Raw genomic sequence first — 23,085 nt, forward strand, 5'->3', positions numbered from 1 at the left:
GTGCTATGCACGTTGCACCTTACACAGTGGCTCGGCGCACCATGGCCTTTTCGCCACGGCTGTCGTAAATAAAAGCAACTTTCTTTACAATCAACGATTTGTCCCTTTTATCGCTAATGTGAAAATCTGTGGTCTCTAATTATTTTGTTTACAAAACTGGACAGTTACTAAAATTTTGTACTCGAGCAGGAAACCCTGTAAAGCAAGAATATACTGTATATACACAAAGTTTGTCTATTTTGAGAAAAATAATTTTTGAAACAATGTTTTGATTCACCATCAAATTTACAGATACAAGGTATCACTTCTTACCCATCAGTATGTTGACAATTAATATGTTATGTTATGTTGTTATATCAGATAAGAGAGTCTAGAGGCACATTGCCCATCCACGCTACATATAGTCATCGCCTATCTGGAGTTTGTCGCATGTTACCTTCTGCTCTGAATCGCCACGTGCACAGAAAGACAAATTTGTCAATATTCTTATTTATGTATAAAAATTAGTTTACTTACTGAGTACAGCTACCCTTCCACTGTCGCCAAATTCCAGACTTGCTGCGGACGGATAAGCCGAGCGCGCTGGTCCAATGCTTGTTGCTCACCCAGAACCATCCGTTCAGACACGGGGAGGCAGCGGGTCGGTCTCGTCATGAAATATATGCGCTTCGCGTTACTTTTCCTTGCGAACCTGTGTCCTTTATTAGCTACAGACTTTATGCCAACAGCATTAAACCTCGTTTTGATGTACTGATAAATGAAAATATAACAAAATGATATTGTACATTTAAGTAGCTATAGAATTTCTATTACTTCTGTAAAGTAAATATTTCTTTATTAATTAATAATAGTGCAAGATAGTTTGGCAAACGCTGTACGGGAATTCATGTAATAAGCACTCCTAATAGTACTTCCTTCTGTGTGTATTTTGTACGAGATCACCCCTTCTTCCAGTCCACCCTTATACAGAACGCAGCTAATACCTGCATTCCGCTCATGAACTGTGAGCCGGCTCGGAGAGCGCAAACCTTGTGCAGGTCTGATATAAATATTTAATGAACGGCAGTTACACATTGGAATTCTTTCAGATTTATTACTGGGATTGTGGAGAAATTTTTCCGACGCATCGTAGAAGAAGTGGTGGAATACCGAGAGAAGAATAACGTCTCTCGAGCTGACTACATGCAGCACCTCATCAACCTCAAGAACAAGACGGCTGACAATGGCATTGTTAATGGTTACGAGTCCGCACCGCAAAAGAACGGTAAACAGTCCTGAATAGTAATCATACGTTTTTGTTTAGTTTAATAAATACCAAAATAATCATAATTTCATATCTATATAATCCTGCGGTGGCTCGGTCACACCTTCAGCCTGTCACGCAGGCGGTCCGGGTTCTAGTCCAGGTCAGGACTGGGATTTTTCATTGAAAAATCCACAGTGACACTTCTGTCAAACAAGATGTAGTAGAGTTTTTTTTTTTTCTCGAGGTTTTGTCTTTTCCCCATATTAGACATCTACATCATTCCGTCAACATTTCTCCACTTCGTCATCATCACAGATAGGAAGTTCGTACCAAAACAGTAAATTTCAGTTGAGTACAGCGAGGAGTATAGATGTCACCCGCACCTCGCCCTGTTGCCGCTCGCTACAGACGGTACGCAGTTCACAATATAAACAACGCATATTATCATGTACAGAAGAATATTGTTAATTTATATTAATAGTTTAGGATCTCAACAAAGGGAACTATTCTGTTGTTATTGTATTATTTACGTAATGTTAATATTATGCATGATTTCCAAAAAGTAAACTCGTCCGATATTAAAAAATTATGCAAACAGGATTGTGTAACACGTTTATTTTTTCTCCGAATTATTATTCTTTAAATGTCTCGTGCTGCTATGTATTCGGTTGCGTTACAGTCCAAGTTCAACATCGGAATTACGATACGAACTTCCTAGGTATTATTAAAATTATGGGTTTAATATTATGTGTCACATATGAGATACACTATTGGATTCACTAAGTAATTGTTCACCTGATTATAGTAAGATATACTGCATCATATTTCAGATTTGCTCCAGTAACGTCTTGTGATGTAGAACGAATATTTTAGAGAACAAATATTTTTTTTCTGAACATAAAATGAATATTTCTTTTGATAAAATGAAAATGTTCAGTGTTATTTCTTATAATGAGACTAGAATCATAATTGTATACTTTGTATGTTATTTTTATATATATGGGTAAATTATTTTAGGTTGGAAATTACAAATCATTGTTTTTTTATATTATTCGTTTATTATTTTCTTCTTCTAAGACTGTGAACGACTGGCGCACATGTTTGGTTACCACGCATGGAAAATTGAACCGTGTAGATCAGGGACCGTGTGTAGAGTGACCCTGTAGTGCGCGTTACTTGCATTCATGAGCAGAGTATCTACTGAAGTAGGCCTACACGTGCCGTAATGTATACCCCGTGGAATACATTTTCTGGTTTGGTGCGCAACTAATATACGCAGGCCGGAAGGGGTGTTGACAGTCTAGCTCTTTAAAACCATTAGCTGTCTTTCAAGTGCGTTGACGGGATCTTATCCTTACAGAAAAACAGACTACAATCAGGTAATATTTTAGTACTTGGATTCCATTGTAGGCCTAATCGTGATCGTAAATTTAATATTAATTGTAATTGAAGAACACGCGGTAAGAGCAAGGGAAGTCAATTTCCTAAACTTTTCTGAATTGGAGTTTGAAATACAGGGCGCGTCGAACACCTGACGGTTTTTGCAATGCAATAGAAATCACAACCGCTGAATGTCGCTGCTGTGGTGGGTGTCCTTGTGCTGTGTACGTTTTGGAGTTCAGTTGAGATGGAACGTTGGTCTACTGAACGCCGCATTGCTGCGGTAGAGTTGTTTATCAAAACAGAGTCCGTTACTGCTACGCAGCGTGGGTTTCGACTGCAGTTTGATACACGTCATGCACCTAGTCGCAATACCTTGGTATTGTGGGTACGTTAATCATGTCCGATGAAGCACGCTCCCACCTCTGTGGATATGTCAACAAGCAGAATTACCGATACAGGGCTCCCAATAATCCTCAGGAACTGTATGAACGCTCACTACACAGTGACAAGGTGATAATCTGGCGCGGAATTTGTTCGCACGGCATCATTGATCCTTATTTCTTCGAGGATGAGGAAGGAGCAACAGTTACTAAACTCCGAGTGTTACATGAACATGTTGGAAACTCTTCTTCCGAATTTCGTCCGTGGTCATCGTGAGTGGTGGTTCCAGCAAGATGGAGCAACAGCTCACACAGCTAGGATCTCCACGGCCATTCTTAGAGCATGTCGCCGAGTTGACCTCCAGGGACTACGACGCATGCTTCCCGAACCCATTCCACATTTGCAGGTGTACAAGCCGAACGAGGACGTTCTGGTGGCTTGGTATTCTTTATTGACCCCTCTGTACGCCATTTTGTGCCCACAATACCAAGGTATTGCGACTAGATGCATGACGTGTATCAAAGTGCAGTCGAAACCCACGCTGAGTAGCAGTAACGGACTCTGTTTTGATAAACAACTCTACCGCAGCAATGCGGTGTTCAGTAGACCAACGTTCCATCTCAACTGAACTCCAAAACGTACACAACACAAGGACACCCACTACAGCAGCGACATTCAGCGGGTATGATTTGTATTGCATTGCAAAAACCGTCAGGTATTTTTGACGCACCTGTATAATATATCAGCCAGATTTGGGACTAAGTAGTTATTTTCTACAAATAATCTTACATCCTTTAACAATACGTGTTATTTGAATTCTGTATTACAGACGCAAATATGGCTTAACCTTTAAATTATAAATTTATCTTGTGAAACTTTTACTACGACGTAAATTGACTCAGCACATTCACAAATACATAAATTGAAGCTTTATTTCAAACAAAATTTTAAACTTTATTCAGTAATTATTTGCTTATATTTGAAACTAGTAGCATAAAAATAAGCTTACTTTTATTCACTGAGTCGGTGGTGTTAACTTAAATTTCACTACTTTTAGTAATAACTACTTTTTATTCAACTGACATTATACTCAATCTCATTGTCTACCTCTGTCGCTCTGGATTGTGAGTACAAGTGGCCACATTAATGTGGCCGCAATGCAGAAGGACTTTCTTCTGCTCCTATCATAGTCAGTAGGTATATTAAAACAGATTGGATGCTAATATTAGGGATGCCTGAAAGATAGACCCATATGTTCTGAAAGGTGTAGTTTGTTGACTGCAAAGAAGAGTACAGATGTTTAAATGGTCATTCTTATAATGTTAGTTATTGCTGTTGCAGTGTTCAAGGACGTCGACGTAGCCGCACAAGCCATCACATTTTTCGGAGACGGGTTCGAAACTTCATCCGCTGCCATGAGCTTCATATTATATTGTCTAGCTCTTAACCCAGACGTACAGACAAGAGTCCGAGAAGAGGTGTGTGATGTGTTGCAGAAGCATGGAGGAAAACTCACTTTCGACAACATCCAAGAAATGACCTACCTGGACATGGTTTTCCACGGTAAAATTATTATTGATGTGACCTTATTCCTTAATTTATGGAGCAAATTTTTTCGACTTCATACGACACACATTTACACTTAGGCTGCGGCCACAGTGGAAGCGTCGAGCGGCGCGGTACCGCTCTCGAAAAATTGAGGAGTGGGGAGGAAAGAGCGTTGGTGTGGCCATATAGCGCAGAGTTGTGAGCGGCGCGGCGCGGCGTGGAGATGAGATCATGACAGTGTTTGCTTTTAGGCAATTCTTATCTAGAAAGAACAGCTTAAAATAGGAATAGAAGAGAATTTTATGTTCATCCATTTAATAAGAGATGTGAAACTCTGAGAATTTCATCGTTTGTATGGAGAATTAGGGACATATCCAGATAGATATTTTAAGTATACTCGCATGCCTATTACAACTTTCGACTATTTTCTAAATAAAAATAAGGAGCGACTGCAGAAGCAAGCCATCAAATTTTGGAGATTTATCACTATTGCACAATGGCTAATCATTATATTAAGATACAATTATTTATGCATTCATGCATTCTTCGAGCAATGCTGCAGGTAGGCTATACTGCATATAAATTAAATTAAATGAAAATAGTCCTACGAATCCTTAAATTTTTGTGTTGATGGAATTAAGTCTCCTTCATTACGAATAATTGCATGGGCTGCATCTTATATAGCAAAAAAAAAAAAAACACATGTTTATACTTACGAAAATTTAACATTAGAAATGAGCAGTTTTCAATATTTTTCATTTTTTTAATTTTGATTTATTGCATTTAAAACTTCTTACAATTGTTTGCTGTGCAAATTTAAATTTTCCACTGCACTTATAATTATTACTTTTCATATGCGGCAAAAGAGACATTAAAAATTGTGCTCCGTACCACTGAAAATATACTCTCTTGCCGTTTCTTTATTAACAGGATATCGAACTACTCTAGTTTCAGCATCAATTATTTTTTTATATTATTGTATATATAAGGTCCTATTTTAAATAACCAATTATTGATAAATAGATTTAACATAAATATATATTTTTAAGTGATATATATTTAAATAATTTAGATTTATATTCGAGCCCTTGGCATTGTTGTTGAGGCATTCGAAGACATATTCGTCTGAAGTGATACGTTATCATCGCTGATAATTGTCTTTACTTTCTCCCAAATCAGGACTGTTTGGAGTCGATGGGATCTCCTGGAAGGAAAGATTTCGTACAGTCCTATCAGAAAGGACGACGTCCTTCATAAACATCGTCAGGTCGAAAAACGTCCATAACGATGTAGCGATTCAAGAGCTTCGGAACCGCTTCGTATCTTTGGGAGCTTCTGGAGTTCCTTCTCATATTTATCTTTTAAATTCTACGACTTATTTTTGCCACGTCTTCTGAAATAGAATGCAATAATGAATATTTAATGAATTAGTGACTGAAATATTAATATATTCTAATATTAAGTCTTCTACTACGTTAAGATCAACAAAATTTAAGGTAAATTTCTAACATTACTCTTTCTTGTAGGTTTATAACCACAGGGACATCATTGCGATTACTGGCATTTTCCTTCAGGGTAGGAAAATTTACAGCAATTGTAATGACAAGACAAACGGGTGAGGTAATCTAAAATTAATAGATTAAAGAATTTATACTATAACCAAACAAAGAAAAATTAAACGAAATAGTCAGTGATTACTACGAACGTTGTAATCCCTAATTGATTCGTAACAAACGACGAAAAGCATGGTCAGGTAAAGGGTCCTGATAAATTCAGTTCCAGATATTTTAATTTACGTAGTATTGCTACAGAGTATTTCTGGCTCAGACTAAACATTTTAACCATTGATTTGGTGGGAAGAGGAAAACACAGTGATGGAGGCATTTTCACAACTTTACACTTTTCAATTTGTTGGAGACCAACAGGTTCAATGTGCGTGAACTATCGAACTCAATTGTAAAGGTATCATTTGTACTTATTGGAGATGAAGCCTATCCTCTAAAACTTTATCTTATGAGGCAATATCTAGTGAGAGAACTAACGCCTAGAAGGGAAAATTTTAATCAACGTTTATCTAGTGTTCGAAAAATAATACGCGGAATGTGCTTCCTGAATATTGCGTGCTAAGTGGCGATTCACGATAGAAATATGGACACAAATGTGAAAAGAGCCAGCACATATTATAATCTTCCATTTGAGAAAAGATTGCGACAAAGAATGATCTGCATTATCATGAAACGACTTTACAAATTAGAGAACTGATGATGTGCAAACTCATTAGAACTCAGATCGCAGGAATAATAGTTGCAGTGAATTTGATAGACAAATAAGGATAACTTCACTGATTATTTCAATCAGTCGCAGATGTTAATATAACATTATAATTTGTACTTAATAGATTGTGTTTTTCATAACAGAAGTGCCAATTTCTTGTATGAGATTGTAAATAATTACTTTTGACCTAATAGTTTTAATCCTACCGGTATTTCTTTGCTTTAACGATGGTTAATCGCAACAACAGAAATATTTAAATCATATAATTGTACCTTTATTTCGGAGTTAGAATATGTTTAATATTGTACGCAGCACTGAGTGTTTATCCCGACAATATTCTACGAAAATAATAATAATCATCATCATCACACGACATGTTATAAAAATATTATTCGCGTTCAGTAAAATGTCTTCCTACATATTCCTCGTCATGGAGAGGTTTTTGAAGTTCTTCTCCCAATTATTCCATAGGAATATTTGGGTTTTCACTTCTTAAATGATAACTTCTTTCTCATTTCTTGACAATTCATACTTGCAATTGTGAGCGGCGCCGCTAAAATCTCAAACAAGAGCAGGCGGCCAGCGGCGTGTAGCGTTGTCCATGAACCAACTTCCCCTCCAAAATGCCGCTCCGCTCACACTATGGCCAGCTGCATTTGCTAACACGCGTTTGTGATTCATCCACGCCGCCACTCAACGCGCCGCGCCGCCAGCCGCTTGCACTGTGGCCGAAGCCTTATAGTTTCCTGCGCAAGTGCAAAACCAGCATCCTTCATTCTTTCCCATTTTCCGTCTTCCTACTTTCCGCAAGCGATCGAAATATATTAATGTTGTTTATCATCTGATATCGTCTTATGCTCCAATTTTTTCTCCCGTTCACCATTCCTTCCAGTGCATCCTTCAGTAAGCAGTATCTTCATAACCAATGACATAGCCAATTTTATTTTCTCTTTTGATCATTTACATCATTATTCTTTCTTCTCCAGTACAGCTTCATTTCTTGGCCTTCTGTTCGTTTCACACACTTCATTCTTCTTAATATCCACATTTAAAATGTTTCCAGTCGTTTCTCTTCAATTATTCATAATATCCAGGTTATTGCCCCATACAATGCCACACTTTAGACATAGCATTTCACTAGTCTCTTCGTTAGTTCTGTCTTCAGAGGTTACCAGAAGGTTCTCTTTTTCCTATTAAGAACTTAATTCGCCATTGCTATCCTCGTTTTGATTCCCTCACAGCAACTCATGTTACTGCTTATAGCATACCCTAAGTATTTGAAGCTGTCACTTGTTTTACTGGCTTACTTCGAATTCGTACTTATAAGTTCTTCATTTTTATTCTGATAACCAAAGTCTTCGCCTTGTTTGCATTTATCTTCATTCTTTACTGCTCACAACTTGAGGAAAATACGAACCAGTATACGAACTTTACAAATAACGTGATATTATAAGAGCTATTAAAGTGTAAAATTTGAGATGTGAAATGAATGTGTCGTGCGTCGGTCTCCGTTCACGTCCCTCTGGCGAGTCGACGAGGTGTACAGAGGGGAAAAGGGAGTGACGGGCAAGAAGGCCTAAGCTTGTGGGTGGGTGGGGTGATGATGCAACGATGTTTGGCCTCACGTTGGACGCCAATTGCCATGCGCCGGTCTCAGTTGACGTCCCACTGGAATGTCACTGAGGTGTAGAGAAGAAAAACTGAAGTGAGGGGACAAGAGGGTCGAAGCTTTTTGGGAGGGTGGTTATGTGAGATTGTGATGTAGATAAGGAAAGACTGTTTTAAATAATATTTTTGTTATTAAAAACAAGAAAAAGGTTAGATATTTTCCCTTGGTTCAAAAGATAGGGGAAAGAGTGTTTCTGTAGAAATTGGTATTTTATGAATTCGTCCTTAGATCTCGATGTGTGGAGAGTTACAATGTACGATGTATGATAGTATGGTAGTAAAATAAGATTGCGGTGAAAGGTAGGCAGGGGTAACGGAAGTGCCTAGGGTGAAGAAAAAGCCTGCTTGCACTGATGTAGTACGATGTGGGCGTAGGCAGGAGAAAGAGAGAGATAGAGAGAGATGGAATCAGGTAGGTCGCAATCGAAGGATCTAACAATCCGTAGCTCGCAACTTTCTGACGGGGAGAACAACCTCCTCGGTCGGAGTCGACAGATCAACACACCGTAGCGTGCGACTTTCCGACGCCAGGAGCGGGGAAGCGGTAGACTCTATTGTCGGAGAATCAGCGTAGCCCAGCTTGCAACTTAGCGATACCAGAGAAAGTTAGGGTTTCTCTCATGGGAATCTCAAAAAATGCCCAGCATCACCTTTCCTGACGACGGCTGCGTCTTCGCCTTTTTCGGTGGTTGTGATTCCAAGTGCTTCCACTGTTTGCTCTGTTCCTTCGTCTCTGAGTCGTAGTGGTTAAACCCAGCACTCATCCATGGTTATCAGACGTTGAAAAAATAATAATCACCAGGGTCTGCCTGGTACAGCTGCAACATTTCCGCTGCAGAATCCACTTTCTCTACAGGTTGTGCCATATTGCTTTAAACGTTCTGTCGGCATTCTAAAGTACTACAACGCGGGAATTTTTAAATCTGCTAATATGTAGTAAGAAGAAGTGCTCTTGCTTGTAACAAAAGTTATTTGGTAGTACATTTTTTTCGCTGATAATGAGAACTTTATTTGAATCCCCTTCATATAAACTAGCCTTTATACTTTATTTTCTACTAGTATGCTTCATTTTTCATATCCTAGTTTAGCTACCATCCCTGATCACATGTAACAGATTGATCAGCCTAATGGACGTTAAAGACAACTTTAATCTATATTATTATGCTGCCATCTAGTGAACGCAAGAGTAGTGACGCTATAATCCTTATGGAATTGCATGAAGTAATAGCCTGCAACTGTACTTCCATCTAGCGGTCGTTACCAAAAATGTCTTTTCGATAGTGGAGCTTCTGGTAGTTGTTCTCTTTTTATGTTTGGCCAATCTGGTCAGGGCTACCATGAAGGAAGTGTTTCAGTTACAAATTATGAAGAGTATAAAGAATAAGGAAGTGTTAAATTTTAAGTCAATATATCTTCTTTCATTGCACGAACATATTAGGAAACCTACTACAGATTCACAACGTAAGGGTAGACTCCACTGAAAATCATGAAAATTTTCCAATAAAAATTTATTGGCTATTTCATTTCTTTAGAATGTACTACATTTTCACACCTCAAATGGATTTAGTTCAATTCTGATTACAAATATGTTTATTTTTTTAAACTAAGGCTGTAAGAGGGCGTGGCATTTAAAGAGATGTCAAAATTAATTTTTCTTCAAAGAAATTTTTTTTCACAAATTTCTGGTTACAAATCCAATAACTTTTTGTTCCAAAGTTGGCTCCCTAAAGTTAGTAGTGAATGTAGGACAGGAGAATTATTGTAGGAATGTATGTAATATAAATATTAACTTTATTTCCAAATTCATTTGTTCGTAAGTTTATGTTTCTTGATTCAACACCAACTTTTTTACGATAAATATTCACCAATCTGAATGAAATTGTTACTGCAAGTATTTATGAGGTAGCTGCATGTTTCTATAAATTTATTTTGTAAGAAACGCTGCTAATTTATTTTATTAATATTTTTATGAATTATAATAAAAAACATTTTCAAAATAAAAAAAATTGAAAGTGAATAAATGAGATATTTCATAAAATGAATACATAGAAATGTTTCTCCATGTCTTGTGAATGTAACCAAGCAAAAATCAAACTTAAAAATTGAGATCTTGTACTAAATTCTTGAGTTTGAAAATATTTCTAAAAAGAACAGAAAAAAAAATAGAAAACCAAAAACATTTGGGAGTTCAAAATTTAGATTTTGCTAGTTCTTTACATAGTAAACATGCTCTCAAAATTTGGTTGAAAAATGATTAGGAAGAAAAGTTATCATTCTTAGTGGAGTGTTTGTTTCCTTAAGAAATTTCACGTATGCCATTTTTAAAGTTTTGAGTGGATTGAAAAACAGTTATGGTAATTTCAAAATGCAGCTTTTTTTGGATATAAGGCTACATCTGGTACGTTTAATTATTTATATGCATAGTAATGTATAAATTAATTCTTATCTAATATTATATTAATGTTTTTTTAAATAACAGAGACACTGCGAATGTATCCTCCTGGTATGTTCATAACAAGGGAATGCACTAGGCCTTTCAATTTGGAGACGCCCTCTGGAGGAATGTACAAAGTCGAAGCAGGGACTCCGGTTGTCATACCGCTGTATGCACTTCACTACGATCCTCAGTATCATCCAAATCCCGATACATTCGACCCGGATCGCTTCAGTGAGGAGAACAAGAAGAACATAAACAAGTATGCCTATCTTCCATTTGGAGAAGGACCTAGAATTTGTTTGGGTAAGTAATTGTCTACACATAACAAGTATAATTTAATTTTCTTGTGGAGTATCACAATAACAAAGTGATTATTTGTTGTTTTTACTATAGGGATTCTAAATAACTGGTTTTCTGGAAAGATGTTATCAACTAATAATTCCATTTCAAGTTAACTGAAATTTGAATTTGAGTGTGAAGCATGGAAAGCCGACGCTATATTATCGAAGACATCCTTGAGTTGGGTTGGTATAGGACTCTACATTGCCAAATTCACAGTTTCTTTTGTAAGAAAAAATACGCGTAGCCTACTAAGCATATTAAACAGGGATGGTACAGCCACGGAAACATTAAGTGACCGGCAGTATTTTTAACTGAGCGCCAACGGTCCAATTGTCGACATAAATTCAATATGCATATAAAGCACAAAGAAAGAAAACTAATATAATATTTTGATATAATACAAGAATATGCATGATAAGGTCTAGAAAGTTTGAAGCTGCATTTATAGGCCGTGTGTAAATGCTTCTTAAGGGGTTAGGTACAGATTACAGCAGTAAAATTTTTGGAAATGGCGCGAAATGTTCTTTGCACACTCACAACAGACTAAGAATGAGCAAATTCAAGAACATAGAAAGCCTTCTCAGGTATCGTCAGCGCCTTTTGAAGGTTATGGCGCTTCCGGTGGCTGTCAGCGGAACTAAACAGCAGATGGCTTTAGTTATCAAAATCTGGCGAGTATATCTTTCATTCTGTGAAATTTGAGCATGTTTCTTTCTTTTGTTGCGAAAATATAGCTGAATAAAATGTTTCACGGACATCATAAACACTCTGTATATCTCCCAACACTAAGGAAAAAGAACTGAAACAATTGTTAACAATGAATATTATATAGTGGCATGCAATCTGTGATTATTCTGTAAATATTGCAAATTTTGATGAAGATAAATTATAAAAATGCTTATGAGTAACCCCGCTTCTCTCGATTACTAAAATGGCGTGAAGTCATTCTAATACAAATCGCAACCCTGTTTCGCTTTAGGGACTACAGGTGATTTATGAGCACAAAACTGTTATTAGTTTAATGCATTGTACCATAGATATTTTATGTCGGTGACCATGGGTTCCCTATCTCAAGTTGCTTGTCTAGGACTCCTCTATATTATGTGAAAATATATCGATCTTATTCATGGGCACTCTGTATATTATGCGATAATTAAGTCCATATTTCTGCAATCTAATTTGTTTTTCGTACAGGAATCTGGTTGTGGCACTTTAAGCCGACCTGCATCCTATGCCAGTAGTGTTTGTTGAATTAAATTATATTAGCCTATGTTGTTGTTAATCTTAAATTTTTGTTTATTTCCTTTACAGGAAACAAGTTTGCAAATATGCAAGTGAAGACTGGAATTGCGTCACTCATAACGAATTTTGAGATTCGTGCCACTAAGCGAACTCCATCTCGCGTGAATCCAGATCCTAATTATTTTATGTTAGCTGCTAAGGGTGGACTCTGGCTGCAATTTACGAAACTAAAATGAATCTTCGCATTTTTGCTTCACCAATGAAGTTACTGTAAAGGAGTTATAATACATAATGTAATCGTATGTTTATCCTTTTTGTTATTTTAATGAAATCAGTGACTCGTTGAGATAATTTTAAACGTCTCTAACAAAATAAACATGGGAGCTGTGTTTACAGTGATAATGAATGTTTTGGGCCAGTAGAGAACGTTACGTATTAACAGATGCTTGAAGAGAACACGTAATTTTTATTTCCGTGTGGCAGTTGTCTGTCTATGTGTACTGGCGCCTGCAATTTATTAAAAAACAAGCAAACAAAAAAAGAAAAAAAAAAAAAGGAGTGGACGAGCGTAATTCCTCAAAGACTATTACTGACCACGCAGCCTCACTCCTCTGTTGACCTTGTAATTGTAATAATTGGACGTTTTTCTACACGTGAATAATCAAGATCACCAGCCAAGATATGCAACTGATGACGCTACAGCAGCAGACAGTTCTTAGCTATTTCACTGGAGGAAGATTGTTGGGAACTTCGTAATGATGAGACTGCTGTTTTCTCGTCGGATGTGAGTCAGGCCTAAAAATTCTCCTGGTGGACATCACTTTTTTTCGGGTAAACTCTGTGTTATTCTGAACTTCTAGTATATAGAATTCAGCTCCCAAATGTGTTAATTAATCATTATAATGTAACAAGCTTCATAATATTACAGATATTATACTATAAACAGGGAATGAAGAATAAAGTGTAATTATCCATTTTAATAATTAATGCTATACTCATTTCTATGTATTCTCTACAAGGGCGGAGGCATATGCCTAAAGGCTGGTTCACAGTAAACCGGAAACGAGAATCGGAACGAAAACGAAAACGGTAAAATTGTTAAAATGTGGACATTTAAATGTAAGCATTCGCAATTAACGAAAAGCTTGCCGGAGCCCGGGATCGGGAACGGAGAGTTGGCCAAGTTTCAACTTTGGCGTTCACGTTTCCGATCACAGCCCACTAGATTCATTCTATTGCCATCTAAAAGCTATTTTGTCGTATATTTTGTAGCAAGAAGACCGTGACATAACCTATGCATTATTTTGTTCTGTGCTGTGCTTCGTGGAGAAAGTTTTATTTGATGAGATTCTAATATTGAATGTTGAGGAAAATCCTCAAGTTTACGATAAGCGGCGCGCCTCGTATAAAGATGAGAAAATGAAGGAGAATACGTGGTCTTCAATAGCTGCATCTTTGAACACCGATCGTAAGTGAATCATATTTTATTACTGCATTGGTTGTATTACACACTACATATTCATGCTTCAATTCAATAACTACTGTTATGTTCATTTTTGTTCTATTACAAATGTTTCTTCTCTAATTATTTTACGTTATGGTAGACTTAAAATAGGTTGTGATAATAAAGATGCGTGGGCATATTTATAGTACCGTTGAAATTTTGAAGTTGGTTAACCTGTGTTTATGTTGCCTGCCTTGTACTCATGAGAGAACGCCATTGGTCAATTATACACAAATAACATCAGAATGCGTAATATCGACTTTACATATCGTTATTGTCATGCATATCGATATGTATAGTCGTCTATGTTCTCGGTTTATTGTGAATCAAAAATTTTCATATTTACGTTCTCTGCTTCTCGTTTTCACTCTGGTTCTCGTTCCCGGTTTATTGTGAACCAGCCTTAAGTCAAGGTGACTTTTTTTTTTTGTTATAATGCACACGTATAGTTCGACATTTTGAAATACGCAAATGAAAGAGTAGGGCATGTATATTATTGTCAACGTACTTCGAAGGTCACGCAATGGACTATATTTACCACGCGTTCTTACTCCATTTCTGGACAATTCTAAACTAAAGTCAGCTGGGACAGCCGGGTTTCACCGAGTCGTACGTGACCTTGATCCGCCAGTTCGAAATGCGATGAGGATAGGGATAAACATTTACAAACGACATATCATTTTATTTGAAAGGGTATGGTATGTGTATGTGCTACAGTAGACCGTCTCTTTTAGGCACAGTGAAAACGTAAATAAAGGGCAGGTAACGTGTGGGGGGAGGACGAGCCGTACGGTAAACACGAGGGATGCACAAGTTTTAGTTATAATAACATCTATGGCGGAGTATTAATTGAAATTATATTTTCCGAAAACACACGAAACAAAAGAACATAAATTGCATAACTTTATCACATACACATTTTAACAAACAAGCAATTGTAACGTTTAAATAATTCAATATAACAAATCAAATTTTGGTACTTATATGATGTTGCTTTCAAGCGCAGCATTTTTTACGGTCATGAATTTCATTCTCTGTATGACTAACATAATATCACCGACTTCTGTGGCCGAATTAACAGAACTACAGTAGGTACGGTGTAATTATGTTTAGGAAATAGTGTTGTCACTTCAGACCAATATACTGTAGTTTTGTTACTTCGGCCAGAGAAATCGGTGATATTATGTTAGCCATAGAGAAAACGAAATTAATCACAGTAAAAAATGCTGCATATAAGTAGCAACATTTTTAATTTGTTATATTGAATTATTTCAACGTTACAATTGCTTGTTTGTTAAAATGTGATATGATAACGTTATGCAATTTGCGTTCTTTTGTTTTGTGTGTTTTTGGAAAATACAATTTCAATTTATGCTCCGTCATAAATGTTGTAACTAAAACCTTGTGCATCCCTCGTGTTTATCGTACGGTTCGTCCTCCCCACACGTTACCTGCACTTTGTTTACGTTTTAACTGTGCCTAAACGAGACGCTCTACTGTACTTGAAAGGACAATATGTGTACTAGTGGGGTAGGATAGAGTAAAATAGCGATCAAACATACATGAACGACACAGCATCATGCTACTCGTGTTTATTTCGGTAGCTGGAATGGCATTACAACACACATACCCAATCTAAAAATACATCGGGTCACTTTCATTTTGCACGGTGTCGACTCACAACTTCATTACGTATTACTCGATAATCATACCACACTGCCATATCCGTAACGATGCGACCACATGCTTGTATACTATGGGTGCAGGGTATGACAGTCGACTCACGACTGAATTCGCATTGCTGTCAGTGCGATAACCATAAATCACACTCACATATACTTACAGTCAGTAAAAAATGTCTCCGTAAACCAGGCTCACATATTAACATTTGTGAAAAAATCTGATTAAATATATAGTAAAAAAATAAATTTTATTATTACGTAAAATATACTCTGTTTACGGTTAATACCTACAGGAAACAGCGCAGTTACTTCTGTACATTTTCTTGTAAACACGACACAACACAACTCAGAACTAAAGGAGAGTACATAAAATCTCCGTACGGACAGCACTGGTGTAAGAGAACCTGTGTTTGTTGTTGTTCAGAAAACTACAGATTCAGTATAGAGTTGACGGTGACTGTAGTAAGGTAAGACGCAGCAAAACTTATGACTACAATGGAAATACCAATATCAATTAGAGAGTTAATTGTCAAGTTAAGAAAGGAGGGACAGTCGATAAAAAATAGCAGAAAATGTAAAAAAACCCTCTTCTGTACAATAATGTGTTTGAAAGGTACAATGACACAAAACAACTGGTTAGTAGAAGTCGATCAGGACGATCCAAGAAACTGGAATCCAACCATAGACGGGCAGTATTGTGATCCGTCAGAGAAAATCCGAAGATAATTGCGCAGAGACTAGCGGCCATGGTTAAAAAAGATTATGGGGTAGAGGTAGTATCTAAGACTATACGAAATGTCATAAAAGACGAAGTTTACCATGGCCGAGTTGCCCAAAAGAAGACCTATGTGAGCAACGTCAACAAGCAGAAGAGATTGGCATTCGCCAAGGAGCATGTTAACAGACCGCAGGACTTCTGGAATTCAGTCATCATCTTCAGTGATTCAGATGGTAGTATAATGGCATGGAGAAAGCCACGTGAACAATTACAGAGCAAGAATTTGTGCCCTACTGTAAAACATGGAGGAGGTAGGCGTTTTGTTTGGGGCAGCAAGAGTGCTGCAGATGTGGGAAATTTGGTTTTTGTGGACGAGACTATGGTCTGGATGCAATATTTGAATATCCTACACAACAATGCTGAAAAACTCAACATCAGTGAGACATTTATCTTTCAAGACAATGACCCTAAACACACTGCCTCAAATGTGAAGCTCTGGTTGTTGTACAGCACAAAAAACAGCTCCATACTCCTCCACCATCCCCCAACAAGAACGCCATAGAACATTCATGAGATGAAATAAAACGAAGGCTGAAAAAACATAAGATAAGAAGCAAGCAACAATTCAGGGAAAAATTCTAGAAGAATGGGGCGACATTGAGCCAGAGGAAACATGAAAACTAGTACAAACAATGCCTATAAGCAAGAGGGATGCAATAAAAACAAAAGGAGGTCCAACTGATCACTGAATGAAGAATGGTTGGTGATTTGAATGCATATAAACTGTAGTGTACGGAGACTTTTTTTATTATCTTTTTGGTTTTCAGTTTCATTTAATGTAATTTAAAAGTTTGTTTGTTTATTTTTCAAACTATTGTATATAATTCCGTTAATATACATCAGGATAATCTATACAAACGGAACAGCATGTTTATGTTTTACTTATGTATATGTTATTATGTAAAAGAGGGTAAATTGGTGGGTTGTACGGAGAAATTTTTTACTGAATGTATGTGACCATATACTATGGAGCCATACGACATAAAACATTCGACATCTCGTGATAACATCGCTTAATTAAAAAAAAAACTGATTGCCATGACTTATGTGCCAACCTTCGTAAGCCTACAATAACAGTAAGTAATGAAAATTCAATTAGACCGTCTCTGCTTATCTGTATTACAATTATAATTTATTGATGTCTCACGATAAACATTCATAAAATTCACAGTGTTAAGTATTTAAGTAACGTCATAGAACAATGACCATATGTTTTTAATTGATCTTAATTGGCTTGTTTTAACAATCGATAGTATATAAGTGTTTTATGGTCCATATAACCACTGTAAACATATATGGGTATAGTAGGCTATGTATCGCACGCACGCACGCACGCACGCACACACACACACACACAAAAATCCAAGACCAGGTTTAAATTTAAATTTAGTATCATAAATACATCTGAAGATAGTACACTGAGGTACCGAAAACGTTAATGTAAGACATCAATAAATTATAATTGTAATAGAGATAAGCAGAGACGGTCTAATTGAATTTTCATTACTTATTAGTCAGCTTATCGGAACAATCAATACAAGATGAAACTACAATAACAGTGTTCGAAATAGCACTGCACACCATATCGACATTTCTTCTTACTTTTGTACCAACACTTCTTCATGTGAATGTATAGGCCTACTACAGAGCGTTCGCCAGGAAACAGGTTTAGTTCAGGTAAGTGCCGTCTTTTACTCTTAGGCCTATATATCGAATGCGATTGCGAGGAAATAGTGTGTACATTTCCCCTAGATCGACAGTGGGAATGTTTTGTATTGCGTAGTATTTAACATAACACAGGTTGAAGGGGCATCAAGGGTGGGTCATTAGTCTACAGATAACTTTCTTCCAGAGCAGTTCAGTTTAGTTCGTGGTAAAGCAGTACACATTAGGACAGAGAATGTTTATTTACCATATGTAGGCCTAGACTATATTACGAAAAAAAAAAAAACACAAGATACGTCGCAATAACAATATTTCTAAGGAAATATTTTTATACTAAAAATAATCGTATGTAGAGTCCAGAATTTAGTGAAAAAATGTAAGGGAAACCTACTCATATTTAAATAAAAAGGAAGATGTACAAATCGCGTTCTAACTGAAGAAACCCGTGATGACATCGGATATAGCCTAGAAGTCTTCTATGAAAATGTTAAGAAAGTTAGCTCATCAGGCAGGTGAATCCAAGACGTCAACTCGGAAAGTGACGAAGCTTAAAACTAAAGCCTTTTAAGTAGAGGTAGAAATTTTGGTGTTTAGTAATTGCCACTCCTTGTCAACGAAGACTATTATAGAGCACGCAGCTTACCGATTGATCATAGTACAATATTCGCACGAACTTGTAATATTTACAAACAACACCATCGTGATACAAAGGCTGACATTTTAATGCCCCCATACAAACAAGACTTAACTCCAGGTTAAATGTGTACAAATCTAAAACCAGCGGAAAATTCTCTCGTGTATGGGCGAAAAGTATTAAGAATTTTGGCCTGGAGGTAAGTCTCCGGAATTCAGGGGCTGCTTGATTTTTTCCGACTGTAACGCGCTTCAAATTAAGTGGAAGGAGAAGTAAACATAAAAACAACGAATACAGCGAGCACGTGTCTAGATTTCGTCCATGTTCCATTTTACCCAGTTCTCTATAATGTTTATAAGTTATAACAGCAAAACATACTGTTTAAGAATGGCGCTAAGGAATGCAGAACAAATGAACGCAGAACCACGAAGAAATATTATTTCTCCAATGTTCACATTTATCCACATAATTGATTTCAAGTACATCTTACAATTTCTTGGTGAACTATTAGTCTAGGAGGTAAGGTGTATGGACAATAATCCAATTCAGATATACTTACCGGAGCTAAGTCTCTACAGATTATTCTTTGCGTGTATATGGGACTCTTTAGAGAACAAAATGTTTACCTTAATCTCATAGAACGAAAAGCAATGGATTGCCAATATGATACAGGAAGCAACCTGGCAATAGAACTTAAGAATTGTAGCAGTAGCATTAGCAGCAGTAGTAGTACTGTTCTCCAACCAGGAGATTAACCGTGAAAGGAATGTGCTTACTATTGCGTCATCTATTGGAGTGAAGTAGATAGATAATATTACGTTATAACATCAGTTTAAAAAACATGCGCTCTCCTGCATATGTTATTTCCTGTATGAAGAGATTAAAAGACAAGGAAATTAACAGTGATCTAATTTTGTAACTAGGGTAGTATAAGTATGTGTATATCAGTGTTATCGTTTGTGCTTTGAGAGTTAGCCAGTGGAGATGCGTGTGCCCACGTGTGACCTTATGATATCTTATGACATCGACATTAATTCACAGCATCATCCCGCTGCGTCTTATTCCCCTGAGACTTTCTCCTGGTTGAAGTACAGTAGTAGAATTGAGTGGCTAGGAGCGGGTTAGGGACGATCCTTCTGCACGTCGGCGTGATAGTGACCTATTGTGCACCCTGAATTATGAGATGAATAAGAATGAGGTGTACCAGCCCACCGGTCGCATGAGATCCCTCGCGCCCATCCCATAGGACCCCTACACCTCCTTCGCCTTACGTTCATACAGCCAAGGTGACCAAGCAGCACAGGATACATTCCAATAACCCTTCTAAGGTGTTGAAGCGCCCTCGAAAGTGTTTTTATGGAATTAATCCTGACAGAGATATTGCGAAAGACTTGGAACCCGGAGACGGTTTCTGAGAGAACACCCCTCCTGCAAGCGGACGAAGACCTGACCTGAATATGCCTATGGAATGAGATGATGAAGATGAATGATATGATATGAAATCTAAATTCTTTTGTTACTTTGAAGAGAAAGGGAAACAGACAGGCATAGAAAATTCCAACCCGGTATTTGCCTAAGTAACTGTGGAAAACAACAGTTAGGTTGGTCGTCCGGGGATTTGAACCGCGGGCCTCCAGAATACGAGTCCCGTGCGGAACCATGAGCCCTTCGCTTGGTTTAAAGATTGTAATTACCTAACAGAACGTTTCCGGACATTGCTTCCTATATGAAAATTGTTCATATTGACCACCTTTACTTCCCTCAAAAGTATGTTTACATTTACACTCTTGTAGTACTTGAAATACGTATATCTTGACCAGCAATAATGCATCTTTATAACTAATTCATTGCAGTGGAGTGAAAGGAAGGAAGACTGTCCATCTTGATTAAGATGTTTTCATCTCGAATGCTGCATACACCCGAATTTAAAGTCTGGCAATGGCTTCGACGAGTGTTTTCTACATCATATAATACTCTACTACAAAGCCAATAATTATTACTTTTATGTGTTTTACTGCATAGAAGTAAATTAATGTTCAGTTGACTTCGGCAGGAGGACTCAAACCGTTAGCTTGCGACTCAAGATTTGACCGTTACTGCCAGCGTTTTCAACCCCAAGAGCTGAAATTTTCCTAGTCATTGCTTGTTTTCTCCCTAGAAGGAACTAAATTTCTCTAAAACTGCAAAATATATTAAGTATTAACGAAAAAATCAATTATTACAATTCTACGAGCTAATTACAGTGTTTATTCAACACTAGATTAATGTTTTGTACAAAGAAAACTCAGAAAATATTGCAAGAAACAATACATTTGGTATCAGATTTTTATTTCATATAATTTTTTACACGTAACCCGTAACAAAAATCCACTTTATTAATTCCCTACTTTGCAATAGGCCTCAAATTATTGTTGAGATGGGAAGTTTATTTCTTGTCTTTGTTTTCATATTGTTTACAGATGAGAACACCCTCTTCACAGAAGCAGTAGCTTGTGGTAATATTAAAATATGCTGAACGAGATTGACAAGGAGTGGAAATGCCAGTGTAATGTCATTTTCTTTACCTAAGCAATTTTACCCCAAAAAGCTTCCGCAAATAAATAAATAAATAAATAAATATATATATATATATATCCAAAAAGCTTCCGCAAATAAATAAATAAATAAATAAATAAATAAATAAATAAATAAATAAATATATATATATATATATATTTATTTATTTATTTATTTGCGGAAGCTTTTTGGGGTAAAATTGCTTAGGTAAAGAAAATGACATTACACTGGCATTTCCACTCCTTGTCAATCTCGTTCAGCATATTTTAATATTACCACAAGCTACTGCTTCTGTGAAGAGGGTGTTCTCATCTGTAAACAATATATATATATATATATATATATATACATCTGTATTACGAATAATAGTATTGTGTAATAATCGCCATTTCCTATCAATATCATTTATCTGCCTTTGTTTTAGGCTATACAAGAAATAAATTCAGCTTTTATTGTACGCCAAGTTTGTCAAATCAATTCATTAAAATGGAAATTTTTAGAACATTTGGTGTATACTTTCAATAAGTAAACGAGTGTTACGAGCGAGAAAATCTCAAAACACTATAAAAAAAATCCTAGAACCAAGCCCAGTTTTCCTATTTAGTAGACTGCGAATGTTTTCCCTAAATCTGGGGAAATTCCCCGAGAGTTGTCAACACTGATTACTGCAGTGCAGAGTAGTTCACGTCCTCAAGGACAAGAAAATTATCGAAGGTCAGCCCAATTGACCTAAAAGTCTTATTGTAGCGGCCACTTAATAACAAAATAAGGCTTATCTCAGTCAGGAGAACTCTTGCCTTCCGAACAGGAACACATTTTGTGTGCTATGAAACGACTGGAAGTATTGGGAAACAGAGAGATCTAGACTAACTACAAGGCAAAGAGGTACGAAAATAGATTTTATTTAACAACCATTTAAGATTATCAGGATGTATGCTTTTGATCTAAGATACAGTACAACGATTCCCAATTACTTTTCTTCAAGGGCTACATAGAAATTTTATGTGTTCAGAGACGCCCAGAGAGTAGAAACAACCATTCAAAACTTAAATGCTTCAGAAAAATTGTTTCTGTTGTTTGGTTAATTACACTGATGAAAATGTTTTTGTGCGAGATTGTGCGTATTTGCTTGGTTTCCGCACAAAACCAATCCGCGGTAAGTCTAAAATTCCACATTCAGTATTCCCAACCTAACACACATAACGATTTCCCTCTTCTTACCGCTTAAGTGACATATTGATTTTACAGCTTTAGGCTTCTAACATACTATTTTTAGAGACGTTCAATATAGTAATAATTATAAATTGGAAACTTACCACTGCAATTTCACCTAAATTGCACTGTTAATTATTGTTTTTAAATATTTGCAAAAATTAAGTAAACTCTACAACTCCACTAAAGTTACTGGATTCGTGATGCAAGTAACATTAAGGAAGCCGTGAAAAAATCAACAAGACTCCAGATGCCGATGTTATTACTGCAATATGTTATATAAATAATATTGTTAAAATATTAAAATGAAAAATAAATCATTACATACCCTTACCGTTTGTTTTAAGTTCGCATTTATGGACTAGGGGAAAAAAGAAAGACGTATATCACTGCTTGCTGGAGTATAGTAAACACAGAAAACATTTTAAAGCAACAATGTTGAAGATAGATATTTTTGTTTTACAAATTTGCCGTCATTGAACAGAAACCAAGATGGAGATTTCATTGCAACTAATTAGAAATTCCTCTTTCAG

General features: G+C 36.6%; 1 protein-coding gene across 1 annotated transcript in view; it reads left to right on the plus strand.

Annotated features, from left to right (window-relative positions):
• The window catches only part of LOC138702790 (uncharacterized), a 120,051-nt gene that overhangs the window by 71,455 nt on the left and 25,511 nt on the right, over positions 1-23,085 (plus strand). Inside the window, exons 6-11 of the mRNA XM_069830088.1 lie at positions 1,089-1,264; positions 4,352-4,573; positions 10,980-11,240; positions 12,591-12,752; positions 16,132-16,174; positions 16,417-16,807. Coding sequence (XP_069686189.1) covers positions 1,089-1,264; positions 4,352-4,573; positions 10,980-11,240; positions 12,591-12,752; positions 16,132-16,174; positions 16,417-16,807 — 1,255 coding nt within the window. The remainder of the gene's footprint in view (positions 1-1,088; positions 1,265-4,351; positions 4,574-10,979; positions 11,241-12,590; positions 12,753-16,131; positions 16,175-16,416; positions 16,808-23,085) is intronic.

Source organism: Periplaneta americana, chromosome 7, assembly GCF_040183065.1.
Source record: "Periplaneta americana isolate PAMFEO1 chromosome 7, P.americana_PAMFEO1_priV1, whole genome shotgun sequence".
NCBI classification, from domain to species: domain Eukaryota; kingdom Metazoa; phylum Arthropoda; class Insecta; order Blattodea; family Blattidae; genus Periplaneta; species Periplaneta americana.